General features: G+C 60.7%; 1 protein-coding gene across 1 annotated transcript; it reads left to right on the forward strand.

Moving 5' to 3' along the window:
* OLFM1 (olfactomedin 1) lies at positions 1,042-26,123 on the forward strand. Its single transcript, XM_021071662.1, has 6 exons — positions 1,042-1,324; positions 3,255-3,404; positions 8,321-8,476; positions 10,531-10,750; positions 18,132-18,238; positions 24,439-26,123. The coding sequence occupies exons 1-6, from the start codon at positions 1,175-1,177 to the stop codon at positions 25,111-25,113; spliced, it is 1,458 nt and encodes a 485-aa protein (XP_020927321.1). The 5' UTR covers positions 1,042-1,174; the 3' UTR covers positions 25,114-26,123.

A 26,393-nucleotide genomic window follows, 5' to 3' on the forward strand; every position in this document is an offset into this window, starting at 1 on the left:
AAAACCCTATCAAGGGGTTTGACCCAGTCAGGCCTGCACTTCCAAGAGACTCACACGTGTCCTGGCGCTGATGCTGTCCAGGGCTGGGGGCTCGTGCCAGCCCGCGCTAGCTCTCTGCCTGGGCACCAGGAGCCCCCGCGGGAGCCGGAGGACACTCACCCCTGCTCCCCAGCCACAGACCCCAGGTCCCTGACCTGGGCCCCACCTGCACCACTCTTGTCCTGGGTGTGGCCGCTTTAGCAATCCTGCCGGCAGGTGGGAACCCCAAACCCAGACCCAGCTCCTGCACCACTCCAGCAGGTCTGCACCCAGGAGCCCGCACTGGGCAGTGCTTCCACTGCCAGCAAAGACCCAGGGGCTCCTGGCTGTCCCCGGCTCCCTGAAGGGCCTTTTCCCTCTCCCTGACCCCCTCCCGCAACCCTGGAGCTGGAGAGCCCCCCAGGGGCTGCTTTTGGAGCTGGGCTCCAGCTCGCCTTCCAGGCTGGGTTTCAGGGCGCTGCCCGGCTGTCAGGAGCGAGGAGCCACCGCAGGATAGGTCCTCAGCAGCCACGAAGCGAGCCCTGTGGGGTCTCAGAGGGGCGCCCGCCCTGGCTCGCTGGCGGCCTTGAGGGTGGGAGGGCAGCGGCCAGCTGGTGCGCTAAGGCCGCTGCCATCTGCGCGGGCGGATTTTGATGAGTTGAGGGGCGGTGGTCTGTCTTTCTTCCCGGGTCACCCCCTCCCAACTCCTCGGCGGCAGGGCTCTGCAGACGTCGCCGGCAGCAGCCAGGGGGCGGCGGGGAGCCGGAGTGGAGAGGAAAAATCCACCCATTTCCTGGGCAGATTGCGTCGGCCGCCGCCCGGCAGTGTCCCCGCCTCCCGGCCGCGGCCCCCGCGCGCGCAGCCAGCGCGGCGCTCAGAGCCGGAGCCGGAGCCGGAGCCGGCGGCCCTTCCCGGCGGCGGGCGGCAGCGGACGGGGGCCAGCGGCGGGGCGGCCACTCTCCCGGGCGCCCGGGGCGGCGCGACCATGGCCGGGACGCGCGGGGCGGCGGCGGCGGCGGGCGGGCGGCGGCGGGCCGAGGGGGCGCGGGGACACGGCCGGGCGCCCCTGCCCGCCGCGGTGCCCGCCGCCTGAAGGCTGCCCGGGGCGCGGAGCCGGCGCCGGCGCGGCGCGGGCGCAGGAGGCACTCGAGGCGCGATGTCGGTGCCGCTGCTCAAGATCGGGGTTGTGCTCAGCACCATGGCCATGATCACCAACTGGATGTCCCAGACGCTGCCCTCGCTGGTGGGCCTCAACACCACCAAGCTCTCGGCGGCCAGCGGCGGGACGCTGGACCGCAGCACCGGCGTAAGTGCGCCCGCCGCCCGCCCTGGCGGGGCCTCCTCCCCGCCCCCTCCCGGTCCCCAGCCCCGGGCGCGCGCCGCGCGGGGAGCAGGGCGCAGGGCAAGGGCACGCGCGGGGGGACCCGCGGTGGCTCCTGCGCGCTGCGGCGGCGACCCTGCTCCCTCCGGCCCCAGCGCCCTCCTCTCCTCGGGTCGAGGTCCCCTCCAGGCGATGCTTCCTGCCTCTGCCGGGTGCCCTGTCGGGGCCAGGGAGCCTGCCAGGGACGCCGAGGCTCGGAGTCCTCATTCAGCTAGCAAGCCCCCGTTGATGGGGTGAGGAAGCTGAGGCAGGGGTCTTGGGGACTTACCCAAGGTCACTCGGCAGGTAAGGGGTGGAGACGCCGTCCGCCCCAGTGTCGCTGGGTCCAGCCTGGGCTCGGAAGTGAGCCCGCCCTACTTTGCAAAAGGCGACTGGACCGGCAGGAGTGGGGCCCCGGCGCGCGGGAGCTCCTGCCCTCAAAGTCCCTGAGCGCCTTTCCCGCCCCATCCCCTTGCCGAGGGCCACCGGTCCGCGGCCCGCCAGGGTGCAGAGGCTCGGGCGGGGCCGGGGAGGCACAGCTGTGCAGCTCGCCCCTCACCTTCTGCGCCCCCTCCCACTCTATCCCCCTAATGCTTCTCCTCCCTCTCCAAGCCTTAGGGGAGGGGGCAAGAGCCAGGGCCTCCGCTGGGCTGCGCGGACCTAGGTGGAGGCTGGAGCCACCCCCCTCGGTGGCAGGGCGGGTGGGGGCGGAAGGGGCGAGCCCCAGGCGGGCTCCCTCTTGGCTAAAAGGAGAGGTGAAGGACACGCAGCTTCCCACTGGGTTTTGGCGGTCAAGGGCGCGGCGCTCCGGGAGGAGGCATCCTGGTGGCCCTTCCTGAGACCTTCATCCCTCCGGCACCTGCTCTTTCAAGAACTGCATGCAGCGTTTTCTTCCAAACGACTTTGTTTCTGCTCTGGGTCCTGAGCTCCTGGGGTTGGAAATGAATGAAATGAAATGCGTCTCCTATGGACTCCCTGCGCCTAACTTCTCCCCATCTCCACACTAAAAATAGCAGGGAGGTGACCTGAGGCCCCTGGGCAGGCTGCAGAGTCTGTGCTCAGGGAGTGTTTCGGGCCATCGTGTCTGCCGCGTGTACCTGGTGGTCCAGACCACCTGAGCTGGGCTGCAAGGTGACACCAGCCATATCCCCATGTCAGCAGCCATGCCCAGCTGAGGTTTCGTGATGGGCACACCTCAGGACTGAGGTTGGGTGTGACCCCTGCACACCTCAGGACTGAGTTACTGGTGGCATCCGCCAAATGGCTCGTGGGTGGCAGCCTGCGCGAGTTGGAAGCCTGGCGGCTTCTCGGGCAGCTTTCGCCAGGCTGCCAGCAGGCACATTGCCGGGGCTTGGGGTCGTTGCGGCTCTGGGCTAATAGGCTGCTGCTGGATGCCGGCTCTTGCCGCGGGTGCTTCATCTCCAGCTTCAGGGAGCGGCGGAGCGAGGCTGCGCGAGCCTCCCTGCTCGCCTTACGGGGCGGAGATCTGATTTCTAAATTACGTGCCCGCTGTGAGTCAACCAGCCACTTGTTTTCCTGCCCTGCTCCTCAGCCAGCTCGCAGCCTCTGGCCACCCCGCCCTTCCACCTAACGTAGCAATTGGGTCAGATGCCCAGACTCCAGGCATCGCTTAGATTTCAAAAAAAAAAAAAAAAAAAACAACCCTTGAATTAAAAACATTTTGGAAAGAGTCATGATGATTTGACTCCCCTCCAGCCCTGGGGATCCTGATGCGAGATGGCTGTGTTCCTCCCGCGTGGCCGATGCCTTTGGACTGATTCTTTCCCGGGGGGTTGGACGGGGACAGTCATCCCCAAGCTCTCTTGTGCCCTCACTTTCTCTCCCTCCCTCTCCCTCGCCCCATCTGCCCCTCTAGGTGCTGCCCACCAACCCTGAGGAGAGCTGGCAGGTGTACAGCTCTGCCCAGGACAGCGAGGGCAGGTGTATCTGCACGGTGGTCGCCCCCCAGCAGACCATGTGCTCACGGGATGCCCGCACGAAACAGCTGAGGCAGCTGCTGGAGAAGGTGAGTCTTTGCTGGCTGTATGTGCCTGTGTGTGCGTGCCCGTGTGTGCCCGTGCCAGCAGTGAGGCGTGGCTGGCCTGCAGGGCCCATCCTGGCTCCAGGGCCTCACTCTTCCCTGCCTGTCCCACTGGGAATATTTGTGAAGGAGGCTGGATGGAGCCCCCCGCGGGCTGCCCAGGAGGAGACCCCTTGGGCGTAGCCTGGGAGACGTGCAGGGCTCCCCCCCCCCATCTCCAGGTCCCACCCACAGTCTGTGGTTCCCGGGCTCAGAGCTGGAGCCCAGATGCCTGTGAGTGGAAGGACCTAGGGACAGCCAAGCCGGACGTCCATCCCGGTGGCTGCCTTCTAGGTGCAAAGCAGAGAAAATTGCCGCCTGTGTAAACACCTGGGAATAGCACGTGTGCTTTGCAGGTGCATTTTGAATCTGTTATTTCACTTGATTTTCACAAGATCCAGGTGAAGGTTTTAAGATGTTCACCCCATTTCAAAAAGTGGGAGTCTGGGCCCAGGGAGAGAGACCAGCTGGCCCCAGCCAGACAGCTGGGCGCGGGGCGTCAGCTCGCAAGCCCGGCCCGCCTTCCTCCTGGCTTGCCCCCTCCACCCCCGGGGAGGCTGGTGCTCCACGCCACAGCCAGCTGGCTTCCTGGAACATTCCACTAGGGAACCCTGAGTCTCAGATAACCTGAGAGCCAGCCGGGGGCCGGGGCCAGGGCAGGGGGGGGATTACTGAGGGGAGGAGAAGTGGGTGGTCCTTCTGCCCCCTCACCTCCCCCCCAGGGAGGGGCCGCTTATATCCAGATCCTCTGCATCCTGAGAGCCGGCGCCGCGCACACTCACCCCACACGAGTGCTCACGTGCACGCGTGCCCACAGACACCACACACACACCACCTGCAAACACACACACTCACAGCCACCCCCACACCCCACACGTACCACGCTGCATGCACACGCACCACGTATACACCACACACACACACAGCGCACACACACAGCACTCACATCGCACATACACCACCCACAAACACACATTTGCACACAGACACGTATTCCCACCGCACATGTATTGCACACACCGCACACATGTGCATACGCCACGCACACAACACACACAAATACTCATTACACAGACGCAGTCCCTACACCACACACACAGACAGATGCTCGTTGATACACACACAGGCACACAAATGCTCTGCCCTCTGGAAGCAGCTGGGCAGGGACTCTGGTTCCCTGGCAGGAGAAGGGCTTGGAGGAGCTTGAGCCTCCGGCTCCCCTCCGAGGGCCTGTGTGTTCTTTGTTCTCCGGCCTTCAGCCACCCCAGTAAATCCCTGGAAAAGAATTCAAGACAAATGCACGTAACGGGCTTCACCAACATTTATTAACACCAAATTAGACCAAAGCCTAATTGGGCCTTTAATTATTCATTATGGTAGAGGAGGGAGGCAGAGCGCAGAGGGGCCTCGGGCTGCTGGGGGGCCCCCCCTCGAGCCCTTGGGAGGAGGTGCTGGGAGGGTTCCAGAAGCTCTGGGAGCCCCCGGGAGCCCTCCTTCCTGCCTGTGCGTCACAGCCTTACTGCTTAAAAATTTAAAGCCCTATTTTACACCCTGCGGGCGCTGTGTTCTCAGAGCAGAAGCCCTTTGTTGTGGACCCGGCTGGCTCCCTGCGCCAGGAGGGGGCAGGGCTGTGTCCCTCCGTCCCCTCCCCCGCCCCGCCCCTCCCCACCCCCTCTGTTCTTCAGGGGGGCTGTCCGAGCACCGGGGGCCCGGCTGTGTGTGTTTCTCCAGCCTGGCGTAGTGTCGTTAAAACCCACCTGAGAGCTTCCAGAGTCAGCCTTGGATCCCAAATCCGGCCGTGGGAGGAGCCTGGCACCAGTGTGTCCTGAGAGCTCCCCCCGCCACCCCAGGTAGGGCTCAGGAACCAGAGTTGGCCAAAGGCAGGCAGGGGGCCTCGCGTTCTGTTCTTTGATGAAGCACACGGCCCAGCGTTTGAAAGTGTGGTGGCTGGCTGCTGTGTGACGGTGGCCAGATCACTGAACTTCTCTGAGCCGTGGTCTCCTGGTGTGTAAAATGGGACTGGAAATAGCATCCACCTCCCAGGGGTCGGTAAGGATCAAAGGAGATCGGAAGCATCCGCCCGGGTTGTCATCCCAGGACCTGTTCTGGGGCCGACCTGACTGGACCGGTTCTATACAGTGGAGCCAGGAAGATCCAGGGCATCTCTTAGCAGCACCAGGCCCCAGAACTAGAGGCAGTGGCAGGCAGCACTGCCAACAGCCAGGCGTTCAGAAATAAAGGAGTTCCCATCGTGGCTCAGCAGTTAACGACCCAACTAGGATCCATGAGGATGCGGGTTCATCCCTGGCCTCGCTCAGTGGGTTAAGGATCCGGCGTTGCCTTGAGCTGTGGTGTAGGTCGAAGATGCAGCTCGATCTGGCGTGGCTGTGGCTGTGGTGCCGACTGGCAGCTGCAGCTCCGATTGGACCCCTCGCCTGGGAACCTCCATGTGCTGCGAGTGCGGCCCTAAAAAGACAAAAGAAGAAAAAGAAAGAAAGGCTGGGGTCACCCCCTAGATAAAGCAGTCAGCTGGGGTGCTTGCTGAGGACAAAAGGTGTAACTCATGGATCAGCTATGACCATATGACCAGTTGTGGAAATTGTTACCAGTTTCCTTTCTTAAAAAAACAACAAACGAGATAATGTGGGCTGAGCACAGTGCCTAGAACACAGATGGTCCGTAAACATTAGAGGTCAGAGGTTCCCCCAGGCCAGGGTGTCTTCTGCAGGCTACTGACGCCCTCCCCTGCACCTGCGGCCGCCTGGGTGGGGCCGGGGGCGGACCGTGTCTTTGGGGGCTGTGTGACCTTGGCCCCTCCGTTGGCTTCTCAGGAACTCATGCTACAGGTGGGAAAATGGACGGGCTCAGAGGAAGGGCCTCTGGACCAGGACCTGAGAAGATGCTGAGAGTGGTTGCTGCCTGGGGCTGAACGAGCTGGTTTCTGATTGGCTGCAAAGGGGATGCGGAAGGACTGTAGGAGCGGAGCGTATCGTGTTTCAAGGCAACTGAGTAGCTTGGCATCTTCAGCATTTGTTTTCTCCACTTCAAATTGAGTGAAATTTTTTTTTTTTAATTTGGGAAAAGCACTCTTCCTCAGGCAGATGAACAGCCCAGAGTGCAGTGTGGGGCCCCCATCAGGGGAACGGGGCTGCAGCCTACGTGGCTTCAGCAGCTGCCGCTCAGCAAGTTTTGGTCTGCAGCCCTGTGGGTTTTGCTGCGACATCAGGAATCCCCTCAGGAGCGGGGAGGGGTCTTGACTGGAGCCGCCCTCGGGCCCCCACCTCCCGCCAGCCAGCCACCTCCTCCCGCCAGCCAGCCATATGGCTACGCCAGGGCCTCCGCCTCCTCCATGGTCCAGCAAGTTGGCTGGGACAGGCGTGTGGGTTACCGCTGTGCAGGCGTGGTGCCCACCACGGGATGGTGTTTCCAAGTGGTGCACGGCCACTTCCGGCTTGGCTCATCGATGGGAGGCCTCCCTGGAGGAGGTGGCATGTGGGCTGGGCCTGGCAGAATAAAGGAAACAGGACTTTGCTCTAAAGAAGTCTGCAGCTCCTGAGAGTGACAGAGACAAATATTTGAGGGGGAACAGGGAACCTGAGGTAATAGAGTGAATAGAGTTGTTTCCCATGAAAGACAGGAAAAGAAAAGCTCAGAGAGCCGGAGTCACCCACGTCCTACTGCAGCTTACAAACCCGAATCTTTAAACGGACAGTGGAAGACGTACGGTGTGTGTTCCTTGCAAACAACAAGCCATGAAATCCCAGGCATTTTTAGGCGCCGAGATGAGTGGCATCAGGTTTTCTCCGTTGGGTCTCTCTCTCTTTTACTTTGTTTTACCTGCGGGGCGGAGCAGCCACCAGGAGAACGCAGACCACGCCATCACCGCGTCTCTCACCGACCAGGCAAAGCTAAGCCTGTACCCAGACCATCTTGTTCCTAGAAGGGAGGGGATTTGCAAATTCAACAAAACAGCAGCAAACGAAGGTCTGCAGCTAAGGAGGCCCACCCCCCGCCCCCAGGAACTGGTTCGATTCTGACAAAATGAATGCAGGGACCCCAAGCCTCCTTCCGCCCCCATCCCCCACCGCAAAGGCATCTGCCCAGAAGCACAAGCCAGTTTCCCGAAAATAAAATGCGCTGGCAGGTGGCTGCACTGCAACCGCTTTTCCTTGAAGCGCTCTGGAACCCTGTTGAATATTAAAGTTTCATCTTGAGGCGAGACTCAATTCAGATCTGCCTGCAGAGATGTACAACAGCGATTCTTCATCTGCGGGGTGATTGATTCCTGACTCCGCTCTGAACGGACCTGTTTGCAGCGTAGTCATCTACCGATGATGCTGGGGGGTGTGAGGGGTGGCGCACAAGATGCAGGCTCCAGGAGCCTGGTCCCGTGCTTGTGCCATCAGCCCTCTCTGCGGGACACCCAGTGAACTCGGGAGAGAGAAGCTGGCCCTGGGGGTGGGGCGCCCGGCAGTGCTGTTCGTCTTTGTTGGTATTATATGCCTGCCTGAGTGAGTTCAGCCTGCAGGATAAAGAGACCAGAAACAACCAACTGCCCCCCCACATCTCCCCAAACCATTGCCTGGAGCTCTGACCAGTGGGGCCGCAGAGGTCCCTGCCCCCCTGCCTGTAAGAACAGGTCCTGGAAGATGGCAGAGGACGTGTTGACCAAACCAGTATGCTCTGTTTGGGGCGTCCTCGGTCACAGCAATCCCTGATACCCTGGTGAACTAGGAAGTCACGCACGGGCCGCTTCTGTCTCCCAGTGGGCTGGCTGACGTTGGCGTCTCCTGTTAGGCGATAGATAAGGGCTTCCGGCACCTGCCGCAGCTCCTTCCCTGAACCTGTTGCATTTTTGGCAGGTGCAAAACATGTCCCAATCCATAGAGGTCCTGGACAGGCGGACCCAGAGAGACTTGCAGTACGTGGAGAAGATGGAGAACCAGATGAAAGGCCTGGAGTCCAAGTTCAAACAGGTGGAGGAGAGTCATAAGCAACACCTGGCCAGGCAGTTCAAGGTAGGTGTGCCCCTCCCCCTCCTCCTCCCCTCCCCCACTCCCTCCCTTCCCCTTCTTTGCCCTCCCGTCCCCCACCCTCTACCCTCCTCTTCCCCCTCCACCTCCTCCCCCTTTTCCTGCCCCCCCTCTTCTGAGACTGGGTGGGCCTCCCTTCCTGCTCACCCCTGTCCCTCCAGAACAGCAATTAGAGGCCTGGGAGGCGCCCAGCAAGGATCCCTCTTTACCTTGCAAATGGCACCTGTCCTGGGAAATTGAGAGGCCACCTGCCCTCGCCCTGGTTTGGCAAAATTCACCTTGAAAGGGGCAGAACTGAGGTGCAGTTTTCACACCTATTAGCTTCCAAGGCCAGGGTCCCAGGTCCCGACTTGTCCAGCCAAGTCACAGATTAGCTGGGGCCAGGGACGCGATTGGTTCTTGCCAATCCACAGCTGCAGGTGAATCACATTAGCCAAGGATTAGCTAAATTGATTAGAGCCATTTCTGAGCAGGGCTCACTCGGGGCTCTTCGTCACATCTGACCTGATTTATCTGTGACAGGTCACACTGTACACTGGTAGGCGAGCGAGAGAGAGACAGAGAGAGAGGGAGAGAGAGAGGGAGAGAGTGTGTTTCTTCCTTCCCAGTAAATTCCTTTCCTCCGTGTAACTCTGGACATGAAAGCCGGGGTTGGTTTGACCTGAAATTATGTATGCATATGTACAAATGTGTGTCTAAACACCTAGAGTTTACTTGGCTTCAACATGGTTAAACCGACAAATTATATGCACCTTAATTAAGGTATACATGCATGTTAATGAGAAATCTAGCCCAGATGCAAATGAATGGGTCATTTGCTGGCCGGAGGGGGAAACTGCTGATGCTGGCTTCCTGTCCTTTTATGCTAATGCCGTCCTTTCCTGCGCTCGCTCGCTCCTGCTGGTTCGCTTTTAAAAGCAATACACTACATAGACGAAATGGCAGGCTGATGAAGTTATAAATCTCTATGATAAGGAGAATAACAGCCCCTAGATCCTCTTGAGGAGAAATGAGCTGATGGCTCCTGGTGGACACAGGAGGACATGTGCGTGCTTGTGACATGTCATCATGAGTCATCCAGGAGAGAGATTTTGACCTGCCCGACCAGCAAGAGCCTGTGTCTCTCCTGGTGAGGCCAGCCCTTTTCTGGGCCAGAATCAGATTCCTCTCAAGCCCGGGGTGTCTTCCGCAGTCGAGGGCCAGCTCATCCCTGAGGGCCAGCTCATCCCTGCAGGCACTGTCGGCGCAGGCCTCTCTCCCAGTTCCATCTCTGTGCCACTGTGGCTCGGGGTCAGAGTAGCAGCCAGCCCTTGCCCACACTTTAACTGCATTGGGCCCTCCGGCAGAAATGGCTACGAGGGCAATAAATTGCCCTTAAAGCAATTCATTGGGACCAACTCTAGCCTCGACGTGCGATTTTTTTTTTCCAAGTGACTGTGGGACTATTTGTCTGTTAGTGGCTGTCTGTTCCAGGCAGGCTAGTGAGGTAGTCGTTCAACAGTTTTCATTTTCTTGCTTGCAGGGCTAACTTAAAAGAGAGTTTTTTCAATGCTGCAGTGACTGAAGAGGCAGCTCACTCCCATGTAAGCCTGACAGAGGCCAGAGAGCTATTTTGCACCTTGCATTTTTACTCTGATTTCCCAACACTTAGCACCATAGCCCCAAGGAACCTTGACCACACCCAGGACCTCTTTTGCATGCGACTGTAGATGCATTTCATGAATAAGTTGAACCCTTGTCAATGCATTTTTTGAAACAGAAAAACAAAGCAAACAAAAAAGAAACTTTGTGTCTGTGACTTAACGCATGTAACCGTAAGATGTTGCCTTCTAAACTGACAATAAAGACCTTTCCCAAATATGTTGGTGTTCTGGAGACTGTTTAATACGCTCTTTTAACTCCTTTGGACCAGAATCAATCCATCTCTAAATAAAGGGGGAGCGCACACACTTCCTCACCTAGGGAGAAGCCAGGCCAAGGCAGGGTGTTACGAGTTTTTGCACGCATCGCACTGAACCCAGCTTATTTTAACCTTGCAGGCGATAAAAGCGAAAATGGATGAACTTAGGCCTTTGATCCCTGTGTTGGAAGAGTACAAGGCCGATGCCAAATTGGTATTGCAGTTTAAGGAGGAGGCCCAGAATCTGACGTCAGTACTTAACGAGCTGCAAGAGGAGATTGGCGCCCATGACTACGACGAGCTTCAGAACAGAGTGTCCAATCTTGAAGAGAGGCTCCGTGCATGCATGCAAAAACTAGGTAGGCCCAGAACCCGGCGGGCGGGCGGGCGCTGCACCTCCCGCTCGCTCAGCGCGCACAGGCTTAGGGAGTGGTGCTGAAGTGGACAGTGCCCGCCTGGCTTCAGGGAGCCGAGCCGACGGCTGGACCAGGGCTCCTGGGTAGGACCATCTGGAGGGACAGCCCAGTGCAGGCAGCACCCGCCCTAGGGCCTTCCGGGACCCTGCGCAGAGGCCAGCTCTCCGCCCTCACTGAGCGGCACATCTGGAAGGGACTAGAACCACGTTAGACGTGACATGCCATCCTCAGAACGCGTGCGTGCGTGTGTGCCTGTGCCTGTGCATGTGCGTGTGCGTGTGTGTTGGGGTGAGTTTTCAAGACACGTTTCACAGGGATGGAAACACACATCTCAGATCCCCGCCAGCTCGAGAGTAGGGGCCGAGGAAGCCCCCCGAGATACTGACTGGTGCAGAAAATCCAATCCCATTCACACAAATGAGGGGGCACCCCCCGGGCGCCTGGAAGGGGCGGGCCTGGGAGCCGGTTCCTTCTGAGTCTCATTGGTGCTTGACGCCCCTTCGCCTTCTCAAAGTGCTCATTAGTTGCTTTAACCAGTCTTCGCGTGTCAGCGTCGAGCCCACTTTTAAATGGTGCATTTTAAAACCCCGATTCCACGTGTGGGTTTTCTTAGGAAAGATTTGCTGGCTCTTCTCATCAACACAAACGTGGTTGGTGTGCATAATTATACTTTTCCGAGTAACTGATTGGGTAGCGTTTGGGAGAATTCTGCTTTGAGGAAGAAGCTCCCCTTGGGTTTTATCTGATATTCGCACTAGATTCCCCTTTTATTCCCCCCCCCCACTCTCCCTCACTACGAATACCTTATTATAAACTTAAAACCTCCCCAAAGAACAAATACTTTTAAAGCTCCCCAGTGCTCTTGGGTGGAAGAGAGAGAACGTTCAAAGGGCGAGGAGGTCGAGCCAGCCAACCTTTTTGCTTGTCTAGGTTATTTTCGGGCTGTTCTAGGTGCCCTAGAAAATCCTCCCGACCCGGGAAAGGATGTGAGCTGTGTTGGGAGTAAGAATGACTCCGTGGTCACACGTACACTCAGGCCACGTCGCATGAGGGACCACCTGCTGTGGTTTTTCATGTGTGCTTCATGGCGCCCAGGTCCTGGTGTGTCCGGGGCTGGTGACCGGGGACGATCCCGGGAGGGCCTGGGCTGGCCGTCTCTACCAGCCCGTCCCATTTCGGCATTCCCGGGGTCGGCAGGGCTGTCGGAAGTGTTCCTGGGTCTTGGGCTTGTCGGTGGTGGTGGCGCTGTGCGATTACTTCCATTGGGTGCTGTCTCTGGGTTTGGGTTTCCCATAAAGACCCCAAGCCCCCATCGCCTCTCTCCAGACCCTCCAAACACTCCCGCTGGAGGGCGCTCTCAGCCCCTGGAGCATTGGGAGGTGGGGGTTTTCTTCGTGCTTTATTTCCCCGCAACAGCGTTTTCCCCTCGCTGGTAGACAGACTGTGTAGACAGACCAGTGCGCAACCAAGCTGAAGCCTCCACATCTTCCAAGGAGCAGATCAAGGGGCAAAAATGGAAATTCAGAGTGAAGCCTCACAACCAATGAGAAGCTCAGGGCCTTTCCCAGAGGGTGCTGCCCCCACCCCAGGCAAGCCGCCTTCCCCTGCGAACTCAGCCTGTTTTAGCCGCTGGGTGAATTTCCCTTAAGGTGCACAGTCTGGGGCTTTCCGTGGTTACCCTCCGGCCACTGAAATAGTCGCCTTGGGAGTAAAGAGAGGATGAAGAGCCCCCGGGGCTCTGTTCTCCACCCTAGGGTCCTGTGTGGCCTCACCTCTCCGCAGAAGTCCTTCTTCAGAAAGACCTTGACCGGTAGGCGGGCCGCTGAGTCTGCGGGGGGTGGAGTTCCGGGTCTGTCTTTATCCTTGGCGATTTCAGCAAACCCCAAACTGAGAACCCCCGCCCGGGGCAGGCAGGATCCTAAAGCAGTAAGTGCCCCTCGGCGGCCAGGTGGCTCTCGCACGGCCTGACCGCTTGGCATTTCAGATGCCTCTTTGTCTGTAAGATGAAGTGTAGAGAAGTCCCCATGTCCTGGGGTCACCGCCGGAGTCCTGGTCACCACGCGTATCACGGGCTGCGCGCTGTGCCCGGCACAGAGCAGGCGGTGGTAGGACACGTAGGTCATTAGTCAATGGGCGATGGATGTGATTGGTAGAAAGAGGGACCGCTGGCTAGGTGGGTAGATAGGTAGGCAGGTCAGAAGACAGGTAGGTACACAGATTACAGGTGTAGGAGGGAAGGTAGGCAGGAAGAGAACAGCTGGATAGGGAGGCAGGTCAGTAGGTAGACAGCTGATAAGTCGATAGGTTGGCAGGCAGGTCCCAGTAGGCAGGTGGATGGCAGATAGTGGGTACATTTTGTTGCCGCTGCTTCTCCCTCTTCCTGGTTTTCACCCAAACTCCGTAACTTAAAGACCCAACTGCTATCCTGTGGCTGCTTAATTTAGTCATATTTTAGCCTTGCAAATAGGTACCATCTCAGCAGCCTGTTTCCTCGCCGGAGGTTGCCAAGGAGGGTGAAACAGGGAACCAGCTGCCGGCTCCGATGCTGTCCTGGGCAGATAGGACTTCTGAGATGCAGCGCGAGAGCCCGCAGCCCCTCCCTGCTGCCCCCGCCGCACCCCCAGGTCTGAAGTCTGACTGTAGGTCCCCGGTTTTGAGTGGGGAATCGGCTCTCCTTCCAGGTCCCCGAAGGCGCTTAATTAGGTCTCTCCTTCTCTTCGGATCCATGTGGTTGATGACTCCTGACCCCAGAACAAGGGCTGGAGGTTCCATTGGTTTGGGGTTTCCGTTGTTAAATCCCTCTCTCCGTGGGATTGTACGTTTTTCCTCATGGCCCAGCCAGAACTTGAGTTTGAAACTCTGATTCTAGAACAGGACGCTGGGCTCAGCATCTCTCCGGCACGCTATGGAAGGGAGGCAGGTGCTCAGCACTGGTTCCCCTGTGGCTCCTCTTGTTCCCAGGGGAGGCGGAGACGGAGCTGCCCAGGGACGCCGTGGCCCTGCGCTGGGACAGGGGACTTCGGTGGCACTCCACAGAGCGCCTGCGGAGTCAGAAGCCCCAGCAGCTAAACCAGCTGAAGCCAGAGACTTAGGATCCAATGCGGAATGCTGCTCGTAGCGAGTGCATCGTGCACCTGTTGGGGTGTTTTCCTGTCTGTGAGATGCGGGGGACTAGCTGACCTGGGGGCTTCCACTAGTTGGACCATCCTGGGACTCTGGTGCTGAAGGCCTCCTAGGGTCAAGGAGACAGAGAGGGGGCCCTTACCTCCTCCCCAGGGGCCTGAGGGAGCTGGGCAAGTGGCTGCCAAGAACGGTGGATAAATCATCCAATTTGCACTCAAGGTTGAGCATGAGGTTTGGGGAGCCTTGGTCCACAGGCTAGCCCACCAAGTCCCAGTGCTGCTCCAACAGTGGGGTCCGGCGGGCGGGCAGGGGTTCCCCCCTGAGTCCTTCCGGGCAGTGCTTGGAATTGCCTGTGGCAGAGGCCTCCCAGCGCCATCCCTGCCCTGGGGGTGGAGGAGAGCATCCAGGGGGGGGGCCCCTCCCGCTCTGGGCCTGCGAGCAGGGGAGGCTGCCCCCTCTGGTTATTTCATCTGCAGGGACGTTTGTCTGTTGACGCTCCCAGTTTTGCAAACTCTCTTTCCAGTCTTTGAGGGATAAAAGCTGGGAGATGGCCTCAGAGGCCTGGCGGTCCCGGGACCCGTCTGCTTTCTACGGGGCCCCCCGCCCCGTCCTCTGGTCTCCGGCCTGACTCCTTGCCCCACCCCCGGGCCTGTGTAGTCTCCGTTTGGGGCTCATTTGGGCTGCTGTTCAGAGAGGCCTCCTTCTAGGAGCGGCAAGAAGATGGAGTCACCTGCAGGGGCCCTGCTTTGTCCCAGCTCCCAGCTCGCAAGGTGGCCGGCCCCTCCTCCTGAGACCCATCCTGGGCTTTCAGGGCCCAGGGCCCTCCGCCCTCCGAGCTGGGAGCCCAGCCTCCTCTGAGATGCACCTGCTCACGGCCCCGAGCTCCACCCTCCCCTCCCTCCCTTTCCCAGGCTCACGAATCCTGAGCACTCGTGACGAGAGAGGGACACTTTCCTGAACTGATTGTGCCAAGACTCCGCCTCGCGGCTCTGCCTCGGGGCTTTTTTAGATCCTGTCAGTTCCTGAGGTCTTGGCAAAACCAGTCTGGACGGAGAACCAAAAATAGCTCCCTGACTCCAGCCCCAGTGGAGCGCCAAGTCCACAGCCACGAGTTTGAAGAGCGGGGCTCCGGGGCCAGCTGGACCCTCTCCTGCAGCCTCTAATCCAAGATTCTAAGGCTCCCCCAGGGGCTGGGGATGGGGGGGCTTGGACCCTCAGCCACAGTGAGCTCAGGGCATGGAGTTGGGAGACCTCCCCCCAGGGCGGAGCTGATGCCCCTGCAGACGCTGCCTCCCGCCCCCCCATAGGTGGGCTCCCGTTCACAGCAGCCGCAGGCGGCCAGCCGGACACAGGTACCATCCAAGGCAGCCGGGGGCCTGGACTTGGCCACGGTCTGTCTGGATCCCTGGCTGCCGGCCTCAGGGAGCAGTTCCTCTGATAGGTGTCCCACTGCTTTAACTCCCACAGCCACTGCTGAGGTGGGTGCCGTTATGCCGGGCATGGAAGCGGCCGCCCACCTGCACCCCCGTTCCCTCTCCTGGACGCCTAGAAGAACAGGGCTGACTGGGGTTTCTGGGACATGGATGGGTGTACCCCTCAGTTCCCGAGAGATGAGTCGGTCGTTCCTTTCAGACACCGCCCCAGGCTGAGACTTCGGGGTGGGGGGTGGGGTGGGGGTAACAGCGTCCTGCCCGGGAACACCCGGACCCCACATCCCTGCCCAGGGAGGCAGGGTGGGTGCCCCCAGAAGGAGCAGGCTCAGCAGAGGCATCCGTGTGGGTCCAGGCACAGGAGACAGGTGGGCGGGTGGAGCTGGGGAGGAGGGGGATGTCGGCATTTCTCAGGGGGCGGGCAGCCCAAGGGAAGGTGCAGACGGAAGAGCGAGCTGGGCCGTCCACCCGCCGTCTGCGTGCCTCCTGACTGTGACGTGGGGGACAGATGTCTGTTTCCTCTGGGGGAGGTCGTCCCAGGCAGAGAGGCCGCTGAAGCCTGGGACAGAGCCTCAGTGCGGCGGGCACCTCCCAGGATGTGTGTCCATGACAGCGCAACAGCAAGTGTCCCCCCACCCCGGGGCCCCTGATCCATGACACCCTTGGGGCCATGGCACCTGGGACTTCTTCCAGACAGGACCACGTCCCCAGCTAGCCTCTGCTAGCATCTCCCAGTCCCACCAGTGGGGGGTAGGGGTCTGCTCTCTCCAGGGGGGCAACTCAGAAAGCTCCCCTAGGTCACAGGAACAATGAGAGTGTGTGGGGGCAACCAGCCTAGTGCCCTGCCTCTCGCCCACCCACATTCCTCTAGACGGACCCCCCCCCCAGGGAACCCCACCCCGAGTCCTCAAGACCCTCGTGGGATGAGAACAGGGCTCTCGTGGACAAGCATGTTCTCGTGAGATTTCCAAGGACCCAGTGACTCCTGCCTTACTCCTGGTTGCTGCAGACGCTGCTAATGTCCAGCGCCCTCTGTCCTCCTGCAGATGGAGGGGTGGACGGGAGGGACAGCCCCTCTCTCCGCAGTGCCCACCGCCCACCTGCAGACGCACCTACCTGCCCTGCAGGCCATGGTTGCCAGGAAGCCTCGGGCCACGAGGGGACAGCATGTCAGCGGGAAAGCATAGCTTTCCTTCTCAAAGGGGAACAGGCAAAGTACAGACTGGGAAGGGGTGGGCAAGTAAAAATAGTTGTGTTTCCTTCTCCAATCTGGGCCAGAGGCAGCGGCCCAGGGAGCGGGGCCGCCGGGCCTTAGAGCAGGGCAGGGTGACTTGATGGGAACTTGGTTGTAAAGCCACCTTTCTTCTGCTCGCAGCCGGCGCCCAACCCTGCACCAAGCCTCGGATTGCCCAGATCCCAGCTCTTCTGGATGATACAGAGCCGAGGCGGCGCCCGGCTCCAGGCTGGGGTCGGGAGGGTCCCTCTCACAGGCTGGGCCGTGAGCCTGACAGATGCACCTGCCTGCTTCAAGTTCGGAGGGAGGGGGAGGCCCCAGACCCGGCCGCGGTGGGCGTGGCCCTCCCCGGGGCGGCTCCCTGTCCGGCCCACCTCGGAGGCTGGATTACCCTGGTTCACTGCAGTCCCCAGGCTGTCATGGGCCATCCTCTGAAAACGGCCGATCTCCGGACTCGGTGCTGACACCGTGGCCGTTTAGCGGGGCAGGCAGAGCTGGGAAGTGACACGCAGGCCTGGCCTGGAGGAGAGGGAGGGCGTTACAGAGGACACGGGTCCCGCATTCCTACGTCGAGGGGCGAATCGGCTCCTGTGGCCCAGGAGCGGATTTCCGCTTGGCACCGTGGCCACTGTGGGCTGTCGGGGCAGTGGGACAGGTGCCAGGCTGAGTCAGGAGGGCTGGGTTCCCGCTTCATCCAGGCTGAGTGGCCCCGAGCGCGTCCCCGTCAGTCTCCATCCACCATCCGTGCGCAGGACAGTGCGTCACCCGCATGCTTCCGGTTGGGCAGTGCCTTCAAAGCCCAGCCCTGCAGCCCCCGGTGGACGCTCACAGGTCTGGGCCCACCGGCGGGAGGGGCAGCCGTGCTCCTGGTCTGGTTGTAATGGTTGGAAGAGCGCCTGGTAGTGAGTCCTGCGGAGGAGAGGCCCCCATCCTTAGTCGCTTCTATTTTATTTTATTTTATTTTATTTTACTGTCTTTTTAGGGCTGCACCTGCGGCACATGGAGCTTCCCCAGCTAGGGGTTGGACCAGAGCTACAGCTGCCAGCCTACACCACAGCCACAGCGATGCTGGAGCCTTCACCCACGGATCAAGACCAGGGATCGAACCCAAGCCCTCGTGGATCCTGGTCGGGTTCCTTCCCGCTGAGCCACAGTGGGAACGCCATTTTTTATTTTATTTTTGCTCTTCGTCCCTCCTGGAACCATTCGAGCCTCGCCCGGCGCCTCGCATCCCGCACTGGGCCTTCAGATGCACCTTCTCCATCAGCCTTAGGAGGTGCACCTGCTGCTGCTCCCCCCTGACACCCCCAATTCCCAGAGGAGGAAACGGAGTCTGGGCGAGGCTGACCCCCTACCCGCTCCTCCCACACCCGGAGGTGTAGCTCTGGCACCCCCTCCCCGCCCGGCCCGACTCCCGGGGATCTCGCTGGCCTTTGGGGCTGGGGTACCCTGGGACGAGCAGGGCAGGAGCAGCAGCCGAGGGAGAGGTGGGGGTCGGGCCAAGACACTCACCTCCGTGCCGTGCCCTCTCTTCCAGCATGTGGCAAGCTGACGGGCATAAGCGACCCCGTGACCGTCAAGACGTCCGGCTCCAGGTTTGGGTCTTGGATGACGGATCCTCTGGCCCCAGAAGGTGACAACAGGGTAAGTGCCTTCTTCCTCAGGCCCAGGTATGGGTCGGGTTTGGACCGTCCTGGGGGACAAAGCTTGGTGGCCCTGGGGGGTGTTCCGGGGACTTTGGGGAGCGGCCCAGGTCCCTGGCTGAATTTTCCTGTGCCAACCCAGAGTCACAGACCCAGGGCGGGGTTCCACATGCAGTGGACAGTGGCAGTGATGGGGGCTGTGGGCTGCGACGCGCCCCCGCAGGCAGGGCTCTCTCCCTGGGGGCTCGGAGGCGCCTCTAGGCCGAAGCCTTCAGAGGCTGGCGGCCCTGCCCCCGCGCCGCTAGGCCCTCTTGTTTTAATGACTTCTCATTTGGGTTTCATTTGCCATTCCTTTCATGGCTGATGGAAACGCATGTTCTTTTTTGATTTAGGAAAAAAGCCACGTTCTTTTTTTTCTAGACGTTTCCCCCTGGGGTAAAAACTCTGAAAGAGAGAGAGACGAGTGTTGTATCTGGATGAGGAAGCGGGGCGCTGGGTTCTGTGGTTGGAGTCCCTCTGGGGTGTGGGGACAGGCGGCTGGCTAGCATCCTTGGGGAGCGTTTCACCAGAGGGGAGTGCCACACGCCCAGCTTCTGGGTCTCAGCGGAAGAGAGGAGTGGCGGGCAGCGCCATCCCTGGTGACCCACCCACCTACCGCTGGCACCCAGCCGTCCAGAGCCTTTCTTTTCCAGCCCCTTGCTGGCAGGACGTTTAGAAAATAAACATTAAAAACGGCCGATGAGAAAGGAGCTTAGACATTTGAGATCCCCGGAGCGGCGTCTGGAGGACCTTTAGTAGGAAGGGACCTGGAGCTTTCTGGCCTGTACCTCCCCCACCCCTTCCCGCCCTTCCGGCAGCCTGACGGCTTCTGTCTAGAACAGGAAGGGGCACCTGTCTCTGGCACACTGTCTCCTTCTGGGGGGGACCGAGTCGGGCTGTCTAGTGGCCTGTGCATCTGCCTTTATCCGACAACTTCCGGCGGGAGGGGGCCCCCCGCACCTCCCCCGACCCCGGGCAGGCCTGAGCTTCTTCCTGGAGCCTGTGCCTGGTTTTGCCAGCAGTGTCCAGAAGGCTGCAGACCCCGGCTACAGCTAGGGGCAGGTATTTGGGGGCTGAAGTTCCTTTCTGTTTTGTTTTCGGAATTGTGGCAGCTAGCTGGTGCTTGGGCATTTTCTAACAATTTAATTGGCCCATGAATGACCAGTGCATGGCCAGTTTCCAATGGAACTGGCCCGTGGTTACCCCAGCCACCGTTCAGTGCTGTCCCCGTGGAAAGCCCCACTCTGTCCCGCGTTTGATCAGGCACCTGCTCTCGCCGCAGCCATGGGTGATAATTACAGTAACTGGGCTGGGAGAACCAGACCGCGACGGCGGGGCCTGGGGGGTTCCGGGGTGTCCTGTCTACCCGTCCTGCTTTGGTCCCGCAGCCGCCCTCCAGCCAGCGGGTCACAGTGGTCTCCGCTCTGCCGATGAGAAAAGCCAGGCTCAGGAGGGCCACGTGACCCGCCCAAGATCTTGCAAAGGCTGGACAATGGTTTTATTTATTAGCCACAGGCCATTGATTAGCCGTGGATGTTCTGAGCTGAGGCCCCTCTCGATTACCCTCCCCCTGCCTCGTGCCCCCACCCCACCCGCCCCCCTGCACAAACCCAGCAGGCTGCTGGGACCTGAGAGCTGGAACCACTGAGCCTGGTACAGCTGGGACGAGCCCCAGGCTGGAGGACCCTCCACGCCTGACTCGACACCAGAGGCACCGCTGGGTCCCCCATCCAACGTCACTTCCCTTTGTTGTCGTGAGTGCTCTTCAAATTGCCTTTTCTCGGACACCAAGCAGCAGGGCTCCCAGAAGCCCCCGGGCCGCGTGGATGTGGGTTTGCGAGGCGGCGAGGCGGTGATGGATGCGTTTGGAAATTAGACGTCTCTCTTCTGCTTGATGACTTGATCACCTTCAGGGAAAGGGGCCCTTGTGATGGACGAGGCGGATGCCGGGGGAGCGGGAGGGCGGAGCCGGAGGGCGGCCGGAGGGCCTGGGCACGGAGGGAGGGGAGCCGCTGGCCGGCAGGGGGCCGTGGGGGTCCGCTCCCAAGCTTTGGGCAGTTGGCAGCCCTGCCCCAAGCCAGGAGCTCTGCACAGCTGCCAGCTCGCAGCCTGCAGGGGACACGTCCGCAGGCCCCACCGTTGGTCTGGAAAGGCGCTGCTTTGTTTCCTTTTGGTCTTTTCCAGTCTTCCAACCCATTTTGATCACACACGCTGGAGACCAGTAACTCCCTCCAAAAACAGAAATCAATGTCAGCTTCAGGGCCAGAGGCTCCCAGGAACAAGCGAAGAGGTTGGGGCCCGCGAGGGTGGGGTGGGGTGTCGGGGAATGCCTTGGGCTCCCTGGTCAGGGAGCCCCTGAAGGGGCCTTCGCGTCCCCCTGCCTTTGTGCGGAGCTGTGAGAACCAAGCCAGCTCTTTCCCTAAGCACCAGCTGTGTGCCAGGCTCTGTGCTGGGCTCTGGCGGTCTTCTACCCGGTCCGGAAGCAGCCTTCTCACCACGGTGACCGGGCCACGTGCTTCCGAGGGCCCCAGGGCTCCAGAAGCCCGGTCCTCGTGCCCGGCTATGCCCCCCTGCTGGGAGACCACGTGTGTTCCAGGGACCCAGTTCCCGGGTGCAGAACCCCAAGACCTCTGACTGTGACCCTCCTGGGGGCCGGCTTTACCATCCTCTTACTGGCCTCGAAGTCCCGGGATGGCTCACATCAGTCCTTAGTGAGGGGACCGGCCGGCCTCTGGCCCTGTTCCAAGGAGGCCATCTCATCACAAAAACCCTGCCATTGCACAAACAGCAGTGAGCTTAGCTGCATGTTTAAAAGTCCTTCCCTGTCGTCTAAACAGTGTCCAGCCATCCACCCGGGGTATACAGATCCTCCGAATCCCGCTTCCCGAAGGGCAAGTGCTCCCAAACGGGCAGCCGCACTGTCCCGTGCGGTCAGCGGTCAGCCCAGAGCCCGCGCGGCTCAGGAAATGCCAGCGCCCCTTCTAGCCGTCTCTCCGTCGTCGCAGGGGCTGTCTGGGGGCTGCCGACCCCGCCCCCTTTGGACCCTCCTCCCCAGGGGAGTCTCCCCACCCCTCTTGCTCCCTTCGGAGCCCTTTGCCCTTTGCCCCAGCTCCCCGGGGTCACCTCCTGCTGGGGATGTCACGTCCTGCCACAGCAGACCAGACACAGCCAGTGGCTCAGCCAGCGCCCCCACCCCACTGCACCTTTCTCAGCCGTGTCCCTGCCTCACCGTGGAAGGTGGGGGCCCCGTGCCCTGCCCTGCACCCACATGGCCTCTTTGCTGAAAAGCACAAGAAAATAACAGGGGCCATTAGGCAAATCCCACGTTCTCGGTAAATGCCGCCACATGGAACAGAAATGCAGTCGAGATGTGGGAACTCCCAGGTTTTCTTACGTGGGAGGTGGTGTCAGGTGCCCTGGGTCCAGGGAGCCTGCCCGCAGCATCCGCCCAAAGCCCAGCATTTGCAAAGGAGAGAGGGAATCTGAGCTGGCTTTTTTTTTTTTTATCTTTGGGGCCCCCATGGAGGGGGGAGTGCTTGCTGGGGTGGGAGGCACACTGGCCTCTGACCTGCCCAGGAGCCTCCGTGAGCAAAGGCACCAGCAGCCTCTCACTCAGGGACCTTCTTTCTGTTGGGAGAGGGGGCTTTAAGCTCTGGCCCTCCCCCCCACCCCTTCTCCCTTGGCCGCCTTGGCTTCTCACCCCCTCGTGTCCTCAGCTCTCCCCATCCCTGGTCTGGGTCCCCGAGGTCCTTCCTGCAGGAGGTCATGCACAGGGAGCTGCCACCCGCATGGGGCATGGCCCCGAGGTTGGCAGCACCTGGGGGGCAGGGTCTGTTCCCATCACCTGGAAAGGGGGAGGCACACAGCTACGTGGGCCCCTCCGGCCATCCTGCCAGGCGGCGGGTGAGACGGGCACCGTGGTCAAGCCTGGGAACGAGTGGGTGGAAAGTCGCCCTCTCCTTCAGTCCGTGCCCGGAAACAGAGCTGGCTCTGTGGGGACAGTGGGCATCAGAGGGCGGCCTCGAGCCTGGGGGGACATGGCCAGGAGAAGGCTGGCCGTGGGCGTGTCCTATGCAAATGCAGGGTCCAGCCCACTTTCTGGTCAGCCGACTGGACCGTGAGACCCTGGGCGGGACCCTCGCCTCTGAGCCCCTCTGAGTTGGGGACTTGGAAGGGGCGCCTCAGGAACCCTGCTGTGTGGTAGAGTCTCCTGGAAGCTGTAGCCAGCCCATGCCTGGCTACACCCCAAGGTCCATGTCGTGTTCTGGGGGAGCGAAATCTGGTTCCCGGCCTTAGCAGAGAGGCAGGGGTTCTGGGCAGCGCCCTGGAGCTGACAAGTTTCCATCTGCGCCTCGGGGTGTGGACAGGGTGGCATGGACAGGGGGTGGGGGGAAGGGTAGGGCATTTGAGGTGAGATGGGAGTGGACTCAGAGGAGGGGAGCCCGCTGCCCACGAGGGGCCCTCGCCACAGGCCACTCGTGGCTCCCGTGACCTGCGTCTCTTGTGCACAGAGGGGCTCACTGGTAGCTCAGACCCCCCCGGCCCAGGCCAGGAGCTGGTTGTCAGGCGTTTAGTATCTTGGGCTGATTTCTCCCTCCCAAACTGCATTTCCCGAGTGTTGTGCCCTGGGTCCGATTTGCCCATTTATTAGAGAAAAATGCTATTCACAAAGTCTTAGCGACTGGCTGCTGATGTCATGCAGCTCTGCCCAGGGGAAAGGGGTGCCGGGTCCCTGGGGGTACCAGGGAGCCTCCGTGGAACCAGGTCCCCCTGATCCAAACCCACTCGTGGGGGAGGCAGACAAGGACACCTGTTCCAGGAGCTGAGGTGGGGGAGGGGCCGGGAGAGGGTGCAAAGCAGCACGTCGCTTGAGCTAAGTCTTGCGAGCAGCGAGCTCCCGGTCTAGGAGGTGGCCCAGGGAGGTCGGCATATCCCCCCGCCGCCCCGCGTAGCCCCCACCGCCCACCCCCGCTGCGCCTGTCCCGTTCTGTCTAATCCATGACCCACATTACAGAGCCTGGGATAAAAGCCTCAAACGAGACCCAATTTAAAAGAAAAAACAAATCTTGTTGAACAAAAGGCACATCTGCCTCTAAGCATCTGAGTGGATGTCTCAGGAACAAGGCTACGATTTTTTTTTTTAATTCCTCACGCATGTGTAATACTGCGTCGGAAAGCCCACATCCTCACTCTCTCCTGCAGCTGGCAGAGCCCTGGCGGCTGTCTTGCTGCCAGGCAGACACGCTGGGGATGGCATTAGCCCCGCAGACTTTCCTCTGACTGATGGCACCGCTTCCTAATTTGCTCCCATATTGGTTGAAAATGACGAAAGCGTTTTGTTCAAAGTCTAGACGATTTTCAAGTCAGCGGGCATTGAAGCAATAATCGGAAATCTCCTCCCCTGTAACCCCAAACTGGGGCCTCTACTGGGGGTGTTATCTTGGCAGATTGGAGCCATCAGACCTTCCGGAAGCTTGCATTCCTCAGGGAGAGAGGCTTTCCCTGGACGGGGCGTGACAGCGATTACACGCGACGCTTCCCAAATGTCAGATTAATGACGTTCCGCCCCTCCCACGCCCCCCCACCGACCGGTGATTCAGTCCGGCCCGCTGTGCCCGCCTGGCCCAAAAGAGAGGCCTGACGCACTCGCCCACTTGGTTGCCAGCGTCGTCCTGCCAGGGTACCTCGACAACGGTCATCAGGGCAGACCGCCCGGCGCTCTGGGCACCTGTCCTCATCCGGGCCCAGGTGGCTGTGTCCTCTGCAGCAGCGTCCTGCTGGGGGCGGTGTATGTGCTGACGGAGTGCCAGCTGTCCCCCAAGCGTGCCCTTGGCCAGGGGAGCGGGGAGCAAGCAGACGGGCGACACTCCACAGCCTGGGGGTGCCCCAAACTCATGTAGTGTTTCTGGTTGCCGCTCACCTGGCGGGACCTGCAGAGGGCGGCCCCCGCCGCCACCCAGCGCGAGGCTGCGGGTCCCAGTGCCCCCTGGCAGTGTCCTTCCTCCAGGCAGTGCTTCCTTTCGTCCGTCCCGTGGGCGAGGTGCCCGACGGTCGGGAGGAAGGACGCCCTTGTTCAGTCGGCCGCCTCCGGTCCTGCCAGCCCCTCCCCTCGGGGCCGGCTCCCTCTGCCCTGCACCGCTCACGGGGCTGCTCTGTCCGCAGGTCTGGTACATGGACGGCTACCACAACAACCGCTTCGTCCGCGAGTACAAGTCCATGCTGGACTTCATGACCACGGACAACTTCACGTCCCACCGCCTCCCGCACCCCTGGTCCGGCACCGGGCAGGTGGTCTACAACGGGTCCATCTACTTCAACAAGTTCCAGAGCCACATCGTCATCCGGTTCGACCTGAAGACCGAGAGCATCCTCAAGACGCGCAGCCTGGACTACGCCGGCTACAACAACATGTACCACTACGCCTGGGGCGGCCACTCGGACATCGACCTCATGGTGGACGAGAACGGGCTGTGGGCCGTCTACGCCACCAACCAGAACGCCGGCAACATCGTCATCAGCAAGCTGGACCCCGTCTCCCTGCAGGTGCTGCAGACCTGGAACACGAGCTACCCCAAGCGCAGCGCCGGCGAGGCCTTCATCATCTGCGGGACCCTCTACGTCACCAACGGCTACTCGGGCGGCACCAAGGTCCACTACGCCTACCAGACCAACGCCTCCACCTACGAGTACATCGACATCCCCTTCCAGAACAAGTACTCCCACATCTCCATGCTGGACTACAACCCCAAGGACCGCGCCCTCTACGCCTGGAACAACGGCCACCAGGTCCTCTACAACGTCACGCTCTTCCACGTCATCCGGTCGGACGAGCTGTAGTGCCCCCGCCCCCCCCGGCCTGGGCGCCCCGGAAACGCGTGAAGCAGCTGCCCGAAGCATCTTCCTGAGACTGCCGATGCTCGTGGGGAAAACTCAGCAGCAGCCCGGACTCCGGCGTCGCGGGGGCGGCGTGGCCCCCGCGTCCCTCCCGCTCCAGCCGGAGGGCGGCCCGCGGGGGAAGGAGCCTCCCCGTCTTTGCAGCCGGGACTGCAGCCCGGGGCGCCCCGGCTCCCCCATCCTGGTCCCCTTTCTGGTCAATGAACACACTCAAGAAGTCAGGCGATGACTGTTGGCCAGTTCTCGCCGAGAACACCCCGCTGTTAGGATTGCATGGACTCGTCCGTAGATTGTGGTCCGCGCGCGCGCGCGAGGGACGTGAGTGTCGTGTGTCACGGAGAGCCCCCCGGGGCCGCGCTCGGCGTCGGCGCGGGCGGTGTCAGCTCGTGTGACTCACTTCCCATCCCCGCTGCCGTCCCGGGACCGCGTCTTAGAGGAACTGGGCCGAGACTCCGCGTCGCCGTGGACCCGAGCCCTGTCCCCGCCGAGCGGTGGCCGGCGCGTGGCGTGGGCGGGGGCAGCCCCAGACCTTTGAATCCGCGTACCCCGTAGCTAGATCGTACAGTGTCCGTCTGTCGTTCCCTTGAGGTGGTGACTCGTATGTTTAGTTTATGCCATGAATGTTGTAAGTGCAATGCCGTAGTTTGGATTCACACGTGGGTGGTTTCGTGTCTAAAAAGGTAAGAAAAAACCCCACACACATCAGTGTTCACCCTTATAGAGAGATGACGGGGTTCATGTTGGTAATAGTTAAAGGAATTATCCTCTTCCTGTTAAAGGACCTCGGTAAGGTCAGCACGGATGGGAAGCGCTTATCCAGGGAAACCCCGGTTTCCGGTGGGAAGGAAGCGTTCCCGAGGGCAACGGTGTGCGGAAAAGACATTTTTAAGAAAAAAAAGAGGGAACCTTTGTACTCTCTGGTGGACTAAGGAACAATAAAAGTCGTAGGAGATGTTTGGCTTCATGTGTCATTTCTTTTTTTGTTTTTTTTTTTTCCTTTTAGAGCTGCACCTGCGGCATATGGAGGTTCCCAGCCTCGGGGTCGAATCGGAGCTGCAGCTGCCCGCCTACCCCACAGCCACAGCAACTGGGAATTCCAGCCCAGTCTGCAACCTACACCACAGCTCACAGCAATGCCAGATCCTTAACCTGCTGAGCGAGGCCAGGGATCGAACCCGCCACCTCGCGGACACTGGTCGGGGGTCTGCTGGGCCACAGTGGGA

This window comes from Sus scrofa, chromosome 1 (genome assembly GCF_000003025.6).
Source record: "Sus scrofa isolate TJ Tabasco breed Duroc chromosome 1, Sscrofa11.1, whole genome shotgun sequence".
Taxonomy (NCBI): Eukaryota; Metazoa; Chordata; class Mammalia; order Artiodactyla; family Suidae; genus Sus; species Sus scrofa.

Excerpts from the sequence above, each read along its gene's own strand:
- OLFM1 (XM_021071662.1), top strand. The coding sequence starts at position 1,175 with ATGTCGGTGCCGCTGCTCAAGATCGGGGTTGTGCTCAGCACCATGGCC. Across the intron at positions 1,325-3,254 it reads CGCTGGACCGCAGCACCGGC|GTGCTGCCCACCAACCCTGA; the intron begins GTAAGTGCGCCC and ends CTGCCCCTCTAG. Across the intron at positions 18,239-24,438 it reads CCCCAGAAGGTGACAACAGG|GTCTGGTACATGGACGGCTA; the intron begins GTAAGTGCCTTC and ends CTCTGTCCGCAG.